Source organism: Poromitra crassiceps (assembly GCF_964638095.1).
Source record: "Poromitra crassiceps genome assembly, chromosome: 3".
In the NCBI taxonomy this organism is placed as follows: domain Eukaryota; kingdom Metazoa; phylum Chordata; class Actinopteri; order Beryciformes; family Melamphaidae; genus Poromitra; species Poromitra crassiceps.
Genome location: NC_139625.1, coordinates 50,728,141 through 50,743,062, shown reverse-complemented (window position 1 = coordinate 50,743,062; position 14,922 = coordinate 50,728,141). Strand labels below are relative to the sequence as shown.

General features: G+C 42.9%; 1 protein-coding gene across 2 annotated transcripts in view; it reads left to right on the top strand.

Moving 5' to 3' along the window:
- stxbp6 (syntaxin binding protein 6 (amisyn)) overlaps positions 1-13,242 on the top strand; it is a 133,802-nt gene extending 120,560 nt beyond the window's left edge. For both annotated transcript variants that reach the window (XM_083633700.1, XM_083633699.1), the window contains 2 exons: positions 9,571-9,728; positions 13,113-13,242. In XM_083633700.1, the coding sequence (XP_083489826.1) occupies positions 9,571-9,728; positions 13,113-13,136 (182 nt within the window). In that variant the 3' untranslated portion in view covers positions 13,137-13,242. The remainder of the gene's footprint in view (positions 1-9,570; positions 9,729-13,112) is intronic.
- Positions 13,243-14,922: the final 1,680 nt, after the last annotated feature.

Here is a 14,922-nt window from a genome sequence, read left to right as displayed (position 1 = left end):
GCTTTATGGAAAGACTCTAACTGGTTAACCGTTATATCAAACTGGTCAATCGGTGGCGTTTTATTGCCACACAACTACAGTAACTCTAACTGTTTATGTTCCAGCTCTAAGCCCACGTCCTCCTGACTACAGAGTGCCGCATGCTGCGCTTCCCCAGGTCATCTGAAAAACAACGCAAAGGACATGCATCTATCCGTTTTATAATTGTTTCCATTTTCTGACAGATCAGTGTGGCCACCACCTAAAATGTAAATACACCAGGTTTAGCGTAAACTTTACGCTAACTTTACCCAAGGAACTGCACATCTATGGAAATGTATGTGGCAACCCTGGTGTGCAGCTCGTCTGCATGATGGCAGCACCTCAGGAGCACGCTCTGTGTTTTACAACGAGCGGAGGTGCGGGCCTGATTTCACTATAACTTGATATCAAGTGGCGGGCCGTATGAAATCGTTTTAGGGGGCGTGTCTGGCCCGTGGACCGGGAGTTTGAGACCCCTGGCGTAAAGGCTCCCTGTAGTCCCTGGCCAAGGTGTTGTAAAAGGCTTCCTAAAAGATCAAAGATAGCAGTAAATAGTAAGACATACAGAGCAAAGATAGCACTAGTTAAAAAAGGACACAGGTAAAAAAATACACAACAGGGAAATGAATAAAAATACTTTTATTTTTTTCAAATTAAAATTTTAACAATATACAAACAAAACAAACAAACAAGCTCAGACACAGGAAAGAAAGAAAGAAAAAAAACATATAATAATCGACAATTATAATGTAGTGCTACCGTCCATATAGTGTGCTTATGTGCTTGTAAGAAACGTTGCACATAGGGTCCCACTCAGGGGTCCAAGGGGAACCAATCGGCCAAGTCACCCACCGCCCCCAACCTCGTCGAGGTATGCCAGAAACGGGTCCCAAATAGTTAGAAACGTATTAAGTGAGTTGGCTCTCAGGGATCTGAGCCTCTCCATCCTTATGACAGAGATTATGACAGAGATTATAATTTTTGGCAACAGTTGTCCCCAGTGTCATAGACTGTTGACACCTGACACAATGGGAAGAACAATGTGCAACTTGTGCTTATAATAACCTGTAATTATTGATGGAATGTGGATCGCCGGATTTAAAAATAGGAGTGACAATTGCTGACTTCCAAGCACTTGGAAACGGCCCCTGTGATATTGAGAGGTTAAGGATCATAGTTATGGGATTAGTCGAGGCTGGACTGAGATCTTTGAGCATGGCTGTATGTACAGTATCCATCCCAAACACATCCTTTGCTCTAGATGATTTAAGAGATGTGATGATTTTCGCGACCTCTGACTCAGGGATCTTCTTTATGGTGAAGGCTGGTTCTACTGTACTTGCTGAACATGTGCTAAACTGGTCAACTGAAAACGCCTGCAATATTAGCCACAGAGTCAACAAAGTTTTATTAAAGGCCTCAGCTATTTCAGTTGGGTCGGTTGTGAGGATTCCATCAAGATTAATTTCAAGTGTATTTCTGGCATCAAGGTGTATTCCTGTTAGTGTTTTCCTGTTAGCATTTTTAACTGATTCCAGGTCATTTTAGCATTACCCCATGCCATATAAACTCCGCCCCCGCCAGCTGCTATCATTAACGCTATATAGAAAAAATAAAATATCTGGAGTTCGAACAGATGCCCTCACGTTTTGCATGGTGTTTTGTGTCATTCTGAGATGGAATAAACTGCAGAGTATTCGGCACAGGAAAACTTGAAAAAGAGGTAAACTCTACCCATCTGTATTACCAACATTGTAATGATACAAAGCGGGTTGAAAATTGGCAAAGCCTTTCTTTAATGTTATTGGTTACACCTGCTTTACAACCTCAAAACGGTTGGTCTGAAAAGGGCATATTGGCAAGGACCTCACGATACGATGTTTCATGATACATGGGTCACAATACGATTGTATCAGGATTGTATCACGATACATTGTGATACGATACATATTGCAGCGACGGCACGCTCCTGTAGGTTCTCCCTGTACAACATCCGCAAAATCCATCCGTTTCTCACGAGAGAAGCGACACAACTCCTGGTCCAGTCACTTGTCATCTCCCGCAAGGTTCTTCTGGCCGGCCTACCTGCCTCTGACATCCGGCACAGCTCATTCAGAACCCTGCAGCCCGTCTGGTGTTCAACCAACCTAAATTCTCTGATGTCACTCCCCTCTTCCGGGACCTTCACTGGCTTTCCATCTCGGCACGCATCAAATTCAAGACACTGGTACTGGCCTACACGGCAGTACACCAGACAGCTCCTCCGTATCTACAATCTATGGTCAGGTTCCAAACCTCACACCGCCCCCTCCACTCCTCCACCAGTGCTCAACCCGATTGCGACTCTTCTCATCCCTGGCACTACAATGGTGGAACAAGCTACCCCCTTCGGTCAGGACGGCAAAATCACTGCCCATCTTTCGGCACATTTTCAGGCTCCACCTGGGCCCATCTTGAACTAACATCTCTCTCTTTCTGAAAATAAATAAATAAATAATTCCTTCTCAATCTACTTTCTACAGGTGCTACTCTATTCCTTCAAAATTTGTAGCTGTCATAGATTGTGTTGCAAAGTTGATTTCTCTACTGTTGACAAAATGTGATAAGTCACTTTGGATAAAAGCGTCAAATGACGTAACGTAATATTGCAATCATTTAAATAATTTACTGAAAATGTAAAAATAGAGCTGAAAATACAGCTCGCTGTACCACCCACATATTCTTATTGTGTCTGATTTTATTTTATTTTATTTTATTCGGCAATTGAAAAGCAATACAAAATACATCATCGCTTTAAAAATTGACAAGGATAAGCACAATAAAGTCTCAGACTTATTTCCATTGTGGTCCTTGATCTTGTGGCAGAGAAGAAGAAGAAGAAGATGGCGGCAGTCTGAATGGCTAGGCCGTCACAGACAGTAAAAACTGACCAATAATTAATAATTACAATTACAAACGATAAATATGCACATATTTCGATGAAAAACACTAGTAAAAAGCAAGGAAATTCAGCAACAATGACAGCGACAACTCGGCTGCAATAACAACGACAACAACAATAACAACAACAGTAGGCTACTTTGCTTAGGCATTTACGTTGGCCAAAAGCCAGGTTTTTACCTTCTTTTTGAAGGAATGACGGGTTCACCGTATTTTTTAAGTGCAATGGAAGTTTGTTCCAGTGAACCGCTCCGCCATATTTAAAGGAATTCTTGCCCATATTAGTTTTGAACCTCGGCAGGCACAGGTCAGCAATGCTGGCTCTGGTGTGGTGAGTATGAGCATCACCGCTCCTCAGGAAGTGCTCCTTGAGGTTCTCGGGAGCTCTGTTGTTGAGTACATTGTGCACCACCCTTAGCTGCAGTTGAACTGCCCTGGCCTCCAAGGGGAGCCAGCCTAGCTGCTGGAACTGTATGTGGCCTACATGTTCCCTAGGGGCTAATCCCAGCACAACTCTGACCAACCTGTTCTGGGAAACCTGCAACTTGTCTTTTAGGACTTTAGTCAGGCCTCCGTACCAGGAACATAAAGCATAATCAAAACAACAAGAAACTAAAGAATTAGCCAGCAGCCTAAGACTTGCTACATCCAAGAGCTGGGTTTTTCTGGCTAGAAACCTTGTCCTACCATTCACCTTGCCTATGACCTTTAAGGCCATGTTCTCGCCTCTCAGGCTACTATCTAATGAGCAACCTAGGTAGCTAATCGAGGATTTGTCAGGGAAACTCTGGCCTCCAAGGTCAATATTGGGCGTTGCCAGCTTCCGCAGCCTGGGCTGTGAGCCAAATAAAATAAATTCGGTCTTACCCATGTGAAGAGACAACTTGTTGTCTATGAGCCAGGTCCTGACCTTGTCAAATTCATCGCTCAAGATAGCCTGAAGCATATTCTCATCCTTGTGGGAAGCAAGAATAGCTGAATCGTCAGCATACAAGAACAAATTAACATTACATGCTGACCTCATGTCATTAATGAAAATCAGAAACAATAATGGCCCCAAGACACTCCCTTGAGGTACTCCACATGATACAGGAAGTTCCCTGGATAGGTGACCTTGAATTTCGGTCTTCTGATCTCTATCAGACAGATAGGACACAAACCATTTCAGGCCTAGAGGACTAATGCCTAGTGCAGATAGCTTATTAAATAGTAAGCTATGGTCGACTGTGTCAAACGCCTTTTGCAGATCTATTAAGATCATGCCGCATAGCTTACCTGCATCCATTTCAGTTCTTATGAAGTCTGTTAAGAACAGTAAACATGAGTCAGTAGAATGAGACTTCCTGAATCCAGATTGGAATTTATATAGCAGATTTGTCTCATTGATGTACTCGAATAGCTGTGTCACTGAACACATGGCTATGCAAAAATTCTATACAGCGATATATCGCGATATCTTTCTGAAATATTTACATTATTGCAAAAAGAAATATTGTGATATATTGCCATATCGTTTTTATTGCACAGCCCTAATTTCATCTAAAGCCCTAATCATGGGCTAACTTCTTTCTCTCTTCTTTCTCTCTCTTTATTTAAATAAAAAAAAAAAAAAAAAAAAAAAAAAAAAAAAAAAAAAAAAAAAACCCTAAACTAAAAACTCGTACCACTGTTCCTTCAGGATTTGTAGTTGTCATAGACTGTGCTCCATAGTTGATTGCTCTATTGCTGACAAAAAGTGTGTTATTGTAAGTCGCTTTGGATAAAAGCGTCTGCCAAATGACGTAATGTAATGTAATGTAATGCTTCAGTAAAGCAAAAATATGACACATTTAACCTTTAATAAGAGGCAGTACTTACGGCCCAGGTTTTGAATCACAATGATGACATCATCTAACTCTAATCTACTCCTACACACGGCTACATTCACTTCCTTATGCTGCAGCTGCTCCATAAGAATGGCTCCACCCTGCCTGCTCTGCAATTACACTCACCAATGGGGAAAGCCCACGCTGCAGCCTATCAGAGAATGGAGAAGAAAGGCACTTGAGAGAGGAAACAGTGTGTCAATGAATAAAAGGAGGAGATGTTCTGTGGGTGGATGGATGGAGATGTAGCGATGGTGGGTTTTTTCTATAGGATGATGAGGGTATTATTCCTTGCAGGAGGAGAGGCTTAAGAGGAATCTGTCTGGAGGTGAAAAGGTCTTATCCCCCCTGGAGGAGACCTAGAGCCTCTAAGAGAAAATGTATTTTTTTTCTTCAATCTTTTTCATACAGAAATACAGCAGCAACCTGCTTTGGCCTGCATATACCACAACAACCTTCATTGGTAAAGTATGCACATTACATAAAATGTGCTTTGACAATGGACACAGAGGTACAAAGTTAATAATTGCTGCTGCAGAGAGAGATTACTGAGTCCCCAAATATTACAGCTGTCTTTTGAGTTCTAGTGTCCTGTGTTCAGAGTACAATCATTTGAGTTCTGACCAAATGACAAGTGGGTATACGGAATATCCCACCATTGGTCATTGTGAGGCTTCAGTTCCAGATGTGGTCCCCTTCTGTAAAGTTAGATAAGGAAACGTTCACTTCCCTGGACCGCAGTCACACACTGCCATTTAGTCTCTCTGGGAAGCCTTGTAGTTGGGTTTGTGTGTGTATATCCTTTATGTGTGTGCGGCCGTGGGTGTAAGCATGCATACATCCATCTGTGCGTAGATGAATGTGCACAGATTACTTTGACATGATCTTCTTTTGAAGGAACACCAGCTGGTGTCGCCGTCTGCTTTTGGACTGTCATAACGCCCACTGCACTAGAGCTGTCATAACACCCACTGCACTAGAGCTGTCATAACACCCACTGCACTAGAGCTGTCATAATGCCCACTGCACTAGAGCTGTCATAACACCCACTGCACTAGAGCTGTCATAACGCCCACTGCACTAGAGCTGTCATAACACCCACTGCACTAGAGCTGTCATAACACCCACTGCACTAGAGCGGTCGTAACACCCACTGCACTAGAGCTGTCATAACACCCACTGCACTAGAGCGGTCGTAACACCCACTGCACTAGAGCTGTCATAACACCCACTGCACTAGAGCTGTCCACTGCACTAGAGCTGTCATAACACCCACTGCACTAGAGCTGTCATAACACCCACTGCACTAGAGCTGTCATAACGCCCACTGCACTAGAGCTGTCATAACACCCACTGCACTAGAGCTGTCATAACACCCACTGCACTAGAGCTGTCCACTGCACTAGAGCTGTCATAATGCCCACTGCACTAGAGCTGTCATAACACCCACTGCACTAGAGCTGTCCACTGCACTAGAGCTGTCATAACACCCACTGCACTAGAGCTGTCCACTGCACTAGAGCTGTCATAACACCCACTGCACTAGAGCTGTCCACTGCACTAGAGCTGTCATAACACCCACTGCACTAGAGCTGTCATAACACCCACTGCACTAGAGCGGTCATAACAGCCACTGCACTAGAGCTGTCATAACACCCACAGCACTAGAGCTGTCATAACCCCCACTGCACTAGAGCTGTCATAACACCCACTGCACTAGAGCTGTCCACTGCACTAGAGCTGTCATAACGCCCACTGCACTAGAGCTGTCATAACACCTACAGCACTAGAGCTGTCCACTGCACTAGAGCTGTCATAACACCCACTGCACTAGAGCTGTCCACTGCACTAGAGCTGTCATAACATCCACTGCACTAGAGCTGTCATAACACCCACTGCACTAGAGCTGTCATAACGCCCACTGCACTAGAGCTGTCATAACGCCCACTGCACTAGAGCTGTCATAACACCCACTGCACTAGAGCTGTCATAACGCCCACTGCACTAGAGCTGTCATAACACCCACTGCACTAGAGCTGTCCACTGTACTAGAGCTGTCCACTGCACTAGAGCTGTCCACTGTACTAGAGCTGTCCACTGCACTAGAGCTGTCCCAATTATCTGTCCCTCAGCCTACCTGCCTTGACGCCACAGGACATACACTCGCTATATTGCAGGTCTCCAGTGGGAGAAGATGGAAGAGTGCTTGTCAAGTCTTAATACAGTCAGCACCTTCTAGCTCTGCTCTCTGTTCCTTCTCTTCAAACTCAATTATATCTAACGATATAGAAAAAAACAAGACTTCAAATCTGTCTTATTTCCCCACTGGGTATCTGGTATTTTTTTTCTCTTGACCACTTTCTAAAGCAGATAGAAAAAGTATACAGTGTAGTTGTGAATTGCAGAGTATGTCTGCAATTCAGTGCAGTACATATACAGTATACAGTATGTACAGTATGTACTGTATGGTCTTCTTGGAGTTCCTGCGTTGTTCGTCACCAAATTAGGAGCCCAAAGTGTCCTAACTGTCTAATTGTTCAAATGACATTGATTACAAGGAGCTACTGGAGTATGCCTTGTTTCACACTCCAGTGGTTTTGTCTTTGTGTTACACTGTGAACACTGACAGTGTGTTCTGGTGAAGAAAGGGCTCCTCAGGCCCTTGGTGGCACCACTAGCTGAAAGTCCCCATTGTCTTTTCTTTTGGGCAACCAAAGGTAGCAATTGCACATCACCAATAGAAAACAACTTCAAAAACAATACAGACATTTTCCCAATGTCGCACGCCGCCCTCGGATTCATCTACATTAAATGAGGGATTATAGCATGCTGGAAAAGTGCCAGTGTATTGCCGACAGAGGAAGCAGCGGGGAGATTGCAGCTATAGTCCAATTGTTAGCGTATTATAGTGTTGTGTGCAACGGCAGCACTCCCTGAAGTGCTGTAGATGAATGGCTTGTCGGAGGCTGCCAGGGCTATCCAAAGAAGATGTGCTCTCTGACTCATATCCACAACTGAGCCTGCGGGGGAACCTGTAGAGACAAGCTCATGTCCTCCCTTTATTACACTATAGTTTAGAAAGGAGGAAAGCCATGATTGAGCTGGCACCAGAGGTTCAAAATTTAGAGAAAGTGCCGCTGAATGTCGCAAAGAATGACGAGATAAAAACTCTGTGTGTGATGGGAGAACAAAGATGAGAGGTGTGGCAGGTGCGGACATTGTATACTTCAATTTGATGCAGGTAAATTTCATTTGAGCTTCCCTTGAATAAAATCAGCTTTGGAGAGAAACTCAGGCTGGAACACATCAACCCAACTTCAAAGAACTACAGTAGCGGCAACGAAGGCCAACTGTTGCATCGCCTGTTTCGGGGCCAACAAGTTGCACTACAGCCGACAGTCAACCAGCACATACATTCTGCACCTGCGTGAGAGTTAGGACTCTGGATATACAAACCAGGGTCCGGATTCCCCAACGTGTTCTTAAGATAGATCTTAAGAAATGACATGAGGAAAATTTAGGAAGGTCTTAAAGGAGCTCCGGTTTTTTACAACCTGGACCTTATTTCCAGTTCTATTTATGCTTTACTTTAATTTTCTTTAATTTCAAGAAAACCATTACTCCCCTAAGTTTTTTCTTAGGAAGAAGCATAAGAAGAAAGTTAAGAAAATACATAAGAACTGAGAATAGCCTTTTTTCCTCTTTTTCTTCTTCGTAAAACTAAATTTCTTTTCTTAAGAAGGTTTTGTGAATCCGGCCCCAGATATATGAAACAAAGCAGCATTTGCCTATCATATTTTGTAATATATGGTAGCTGCTTCTAATCGAGATTATGTCTGATAAAAAGTTGCAAATGGCACTGGCAGTGTGGGCCCCTGCCTGGTCTTTTGCTTTTGGAAGAAGAAAGGAAGAGGCGGAGGTGGAACAAATAAGGAGAAACCGCACTAAATGATGGTTGATCATGCATGCGTCATACAGTGACAGGCTCAAGGGGCATTTCTGAAGGCCATGTCGTTGTGAATATTAATCTATTATTAATATTATTAATCTTAGAATGATCAGATGAGATGAAGTTGGCAAATGAGAAGAAGGTTTTGAAATGTCAATGTTTAAATATTTGCCCTAGTTGCCCTCTCTTCTTGTGCCCTGCTTCGCTTAACCAGCTGACCAGCCAATCAGTGATTCTCTCACAGACAGACATGTATCACCTAGTAGAGAGCCAAAGTGAAGGTCACTTTCTGCTTCAGCACTGTACCAGAGATTTTCATTCGCAAATTTATTTTCCCATAGACATTTCGTAAAATGCTTACAAAATAGTTTTACTTGGGCAAACCAAATGGTTCAGCTATATTTAGAATCGGGAGAGACCATCGAACATTTCACTCAGACCAAAACTTAAAAAAACATCTAAAAAATAATTTCTTGTGTGAAATGTTATGCAGTCTCTCCTGTTTCTAAATATATCTGAACCATTTGGTTTTAACCAGTAAAACTATTTTTATAAGCATTTTACGACATGTCTATGGGAAAATAAATGGCGGATGAAAATCTCTGGTACAGTGCTGAAGCAGGAAGTGACGTTCACTTTGGCTCTCTATTTAACAGGTGGATTTTATTAAGTGCTCACTTGTTGCCTATTCAGGAATCATGATTTCTCCTTCCCTGTTTTCTCCTCTCTTTACTCTACTTCCCTCATGACCCGTCCTTCCTCTGTCTGGCCCCCTCAATGCTCCCTTCCCTCCAGGTAACAGTATCCTGCACTCGGCAGCAGACAGTGTGACGAGTGCTGTACAGAAGGCCAGCCAGGCCCTGAACGAGCGCGGCGAGCGGTTAGGTCGAGCCGAGGAGAGGACCGCAGACATGATGAACAGTGCTGAGCAGTTTTCTGTCACCGCACACAAGGTGAGACGATGCGTTAGCATGATACATCACCATGCATAATATGCACTTTAATACAGCACGATGTATTGCACTTCTGACTTTTGAGTCCCACCATGTTTCATAGAAATGAAATTCCTAGCTGGGATTTCAAAGTCACTTATTGACTCAGACAAAAAGAACAAACATTGTATTTAACCCTAAGGATATTTAAATTAGTTACTTGCTTGTGTCTCCAGTCTCCCAGCAGTGGTTTGTTCTCTCTGCTCTGGGAAGATAATTGTTTTTCCTCCTCCTTCATTTATTCTCTTTCGTAGTTCTACTCCATAGCATTTTCCTCATCCATCCATCCCTATCTTTGGTATGCCAGGAAGACTAATCGCATGTGCTTAACGAGGCTATTAGCATAATTAGATTTTTACTGCAAAATGAGTTAAAAAAAAGTGAATATATCGCTTTCCATTTCTCATGGACAGACTTTGTGATCATCATTGCTATCTTTCTAATAGTATTTGGTATATCACACACCCCTGTGTGCAGCTTGGCTTCTGCAGCAAAATTAGCCCACCCTGCTGCACTGTCCTGCTGTTAGAGTACAGGCTCCACTGTCCTGCTGTTAGAGTACAGGCTCCACTGTCCTGCTGTTAGAGTACAGGCTCCACTGTCCTGCTGTTAGAGTACAGGCTCCACTGTCCTGCTGTTAGAGTACAGGCTCCACTGTCCTGCTGTTAGAGTACAGGCTCCACAGCTGCACTGTCCTGCTGTTAGAGTACAGGCTCCACAGTGGATGCTGCACTGTCCTGCTGTTAGAGTACAGGCTCCACAGTGGATGCTGCACTGTCCTGCTGTTAGAGTACAGGATCCACAGTGGATGGAAATGTGCCATCTAAAGTGGGATGCCAAGTACTTTATTTGTAAAGCCATCCAGTACCTGGTGCAATGACTGTTTGGAGTGATGCATAATGCATGGCAATGATGGAGGTCTAATTGAAAGACATTTGAAGAGCTTAACTCAGCCCTCTCACTGCTCACAGATGAGGTCCCCCCACCGTGCTGAATTAAAAACCTCAGCAGATCAAAACATGCCTCGCCTTTCTTCAATTCAGGCAGAATGACTGTAGAACCGCCATGAAGAATCCCTCATTGTCAAGCATTTCTCTTTGCAATTCTCGCCATTAGCTGCTTGGTATTGTGGGATATTTTAACTCCTCATTTGGCTTGCACATGAAGTCCAGACTCATACTGCAGCGTGCCTGAAGCTGTGGATTACAGACAGCAGGGTAGCCTAGCCTTACATTCATTCATTCTGCTGGCATTAGCAAGACTTTCTGCACTTCGCCTCTGACTTTTCTGTCCAGGAGCGAGTTTGAGGAAGGCTCGATACTCTGCATAGATTGTGAAGGATCCAAGTTTCCCTACTTTATTATGCAAGCAATCTGCATGTATTATAGAGGCACCTGTGAACACTATATCTTAATAAATCATAGCCAGGGGGCATTAACGTTAAGCATCTGCAGCAGTACTGTGTTGCAGCGGCTCACCCTGCCTCTCTCTGCTACTTCATCTCTGTGCCTCACTTTGTGACAGCAGCCCAGTTACAGTTCACTTTCTGTTCAGACCACTCCCGTCTGTGCCGCTCTACTGCCCCCACTTGTTAGATCTGTAGATTTCAGCTCTCCTTTATATTCCACAACAGCAGTCTGTATTCAGTCTGTAGTTGTGTGTGTGGGTGTGTGTGTGTATACACGTGTGTCTGTGCATGTCTTCCATGGTCATGTCTCCATAACCTGTAGCTCTCAATTAGATTGGAGGCCATCTCTCTTAATGAGCCTCCAGCCAAGCCCATTACAACCCTCATTAATGAGATAAATGAAGTCTGGATGCCTAGTCATTGCCTTAATAAAAGCACCAGGGCTCCTGGCTACCTACCAGCGCCTGTGGAATAAGAAAGCCCTCACAGCTATTTCTTCTTTCTGGCACAGTTCTGAAATAGTCAGATATTTCCCAATTCTATTACTCTCAGTGCCAGCTACTGTACTTTATACTCTGTGTCAGCTACTGTACTTTATACTCTGTCAGCTACTGTACTTTATACTCTCAGTGTCAGCTACTGTACTTTATACTCTCAGTGTCAGCTACTGTACTTTATACTCTCAGTGTCAGCTACTGTACTTTATACTCTCAGTGTCAGCTACTGTACTTTATACTCTCAGTGTCAGCTACTGTACTTTATACTCTCAGTGTCAGCTACTGTACTTTATACTCTCAGTGTCAGCTACTGTACTTTATACTCTGTGTCAGCTACTGTACTTTATACTCTGTGTCAGCTACTGTACTTTATACTCTCAGTGTCAGCTACTGTACTTTATACTCTCAGTGTCAGCTACTGTACTTTATACTCTCAGTGCCAGCTACTGTACTTTATACTCTCAGTGTCAGCTACTGTACTTTATACTCTCAGTGCCAGCTACTGTACTTTATACTCTGTGTCAGCTACTGTACTTTATACTCTCAGTGCCAGCTACTGTACTTTATACTCTCAGTGTCAGCTACTGTACTTTATACTCTCAGTGTCAGCTACTGTACTTTATACTCTCAGTGTCAGCTACTGTACTTTATACTCTGTGTCAGCTACTGTACTTTATACTCTGTGTCAGCTACTGTACTTTATACTCTCAGTGTCAGCTACTGTACTTTATACTCTGTGTCAGCTACTGTACTTTATACTCTCAGTGTCAGCTACTGTACTTTATACTCTGTGTCAGCTACTGTACTTTATACTCTCAGTGTCAGCTACTGTACTTTATACTCTCAGTGTCAGCTACTGTACTTTATACTCTCAGTGTCAGCTACTGTACTTTATACTCTCAGTGTCAGCTACTGTACTTTATACTCTCAGTGTCAGCTACTGTACTTTATACGCTGTGTCAGCTACTGTACTTTATACTCTGTGTCAGCTACTGTACTTTATACTCTGTGTCAGCTACTGTACTTTATACTCTCAGTGTCAGCTACTGTACTTTATACTCTCAGGGTCAGCTACTGTACTTTATACTCTCAGGGTCAGCTACTGTACTTTATACTCTGTGTCAGCTACTGTACTTTATACTCTGTGTCAGCTACTGTACTTTATACTCTCAGGGTCAGCTACTGTACTTTATACTCTCTGTGTCAGCTACTGTACTTTATACTCTCTGTGTCAGCTACTGTACTTTATACTCTCAGTGTCAGCTACTGTACTTTATACTCTCAGTGTGGGTTGAAGGAAGAGTGATCAATTGAGTGTACTTTGTTGTTTCTAGCTGGCTAGGATTTTGCTGATGAGGTAATTTAAAGTTACAGTGCCACTCCTGGATGGAGAAGCTTTCTCACTGTATTCCCACCCCCACCCTTCTAATCTCTCTGCAGCTTGCCATGAAGCACAAGTGTTAAACCATTGACAAACCAACCGGGCGGGGGGTCACCAATCGCCAGTCGCTGTACAGGAGATGGATTCCAGATTTTTTTTTTTTTTAAAGATTTTAATATGATTGGTATTTGTTAACAATGTTAACATTTTAATTGTTTTGGCTTGTTTTATTCCGGTGCATCTCGTTCCTAATGTGATGATGAGACATGGCGAGCGGACGGGAGGAAGAGAGGGAGAGAAGCTACTTAGGACAGTGGACAGAATGTTTCACGGCTAACTCCTCCATTTTGTTTGCCAAAAAAAAGGGAAGCTTTCTGTGGCGAGCCACAGCCATGACTGTGTTTGATAACGATGGTCACTCAATACCCTTCCTCGTCTTTCACATATGCGCACCCTGACATGTGATCATCAGCGATCTCTCGAAGATGAGGAACATCTCTTCTCACAGGTCATGAATTGGTTCAAGGTGTTTGTGAGCTGATTCACAAGTGGCAAACCCTTTCTTGGGTGTCACAGGTGCAACTGAGGAATCGGGTGGCTGCGTTCCAAGTGAGACGAGATGTGCAGAGATGCACACCACACAAACCTACAGTACCTGAAGATAGCCCATGCCACACAAACCTACAGTACCTGAAGATAGCCCATGCCACACAAACCTACAGTACCTGAAGATAGCTCATGCTTTTCTATCTAAACTTTGGCTTACAACCAGAGAAATGTTTTTGAAGCGCATTTGAGAGAGTGTGATGACAGAAGAGATGGATAGTCACATGGTCACCACTCACATGTAGACAACAAAGCATACTGTGCCCTGGCATCTGAATAAAAATGAGGCAGTATCAGCTAACAGGTTTCTCATCTCCTTTGACCACTTGGGCATTGTACTGTTCAGATAGGTTGTGTCTGTTGTATTCTGTTGTGTCTATTCATTTCAAGCATAATTGAAACAGTATTAGACAAAAGTGATTAAGATATTATTTCATGAACTGCTGATGAGAGTCACTAGAGAGTGACACAGTGTGTGACAACATAGAAATATTTCAGTCCTTTGCAATTGTCTACCATACAAAAACCAAAACCATATGGAGCACCATTGGCAAACATTTTGGAAGTGTACTTGAAGAACTTTGTTTTGACTTTTGAGGATAAGCTTTTTTCTGCATAAAAAAATGTTAGAGGGGGGAGCAATACAATATTGTAAACCAGCTTCAGCATTGTAAAAAGCATACATTAATTCTTATCATACTATTATCAATGTCTATAGAACTAATTTGTCCCATAAACGTGAAAAGTTTTGCAATTACTCCTGGCTGTATTTCAACTTTGATCATTCAATAGTGATATATTGTGCTTTTTGTATAATTACGGTTGGTTATATGGTTGTACTCTGATGTGTATACTGACAGATACTGCACAAAACGTCCCCAATAGCAGCAGCAGCAGCAGCAATGTGTAGGCTAGTTTTCTTGTCGTTGGTGCTTACACACTGACTGTGTATCTGTGGCTTCCTCACTGGCAAGATACTCTCACAACAGAGATGTATTTGATTCTTACTTTTATATTTTGAATTTTATATTTCATCATGTTACGATGCACTGGCAACCTTACCTTGCAGAGCACTGTTGCGTTCATAATGAAACGTTCCAGATGCCTAACTTCTAGTCTGCTTTTAGTCCTCTCTAACACTTTGGATGTTCATTGTTTTAATAAAAAAGATATTGAAAAGGAATTTGTATTATGCTCAATCTCCTTTTTATAACCAGCTTTAACACCATCTACTATCAAACAACAATGGAATCAAAACGTGAG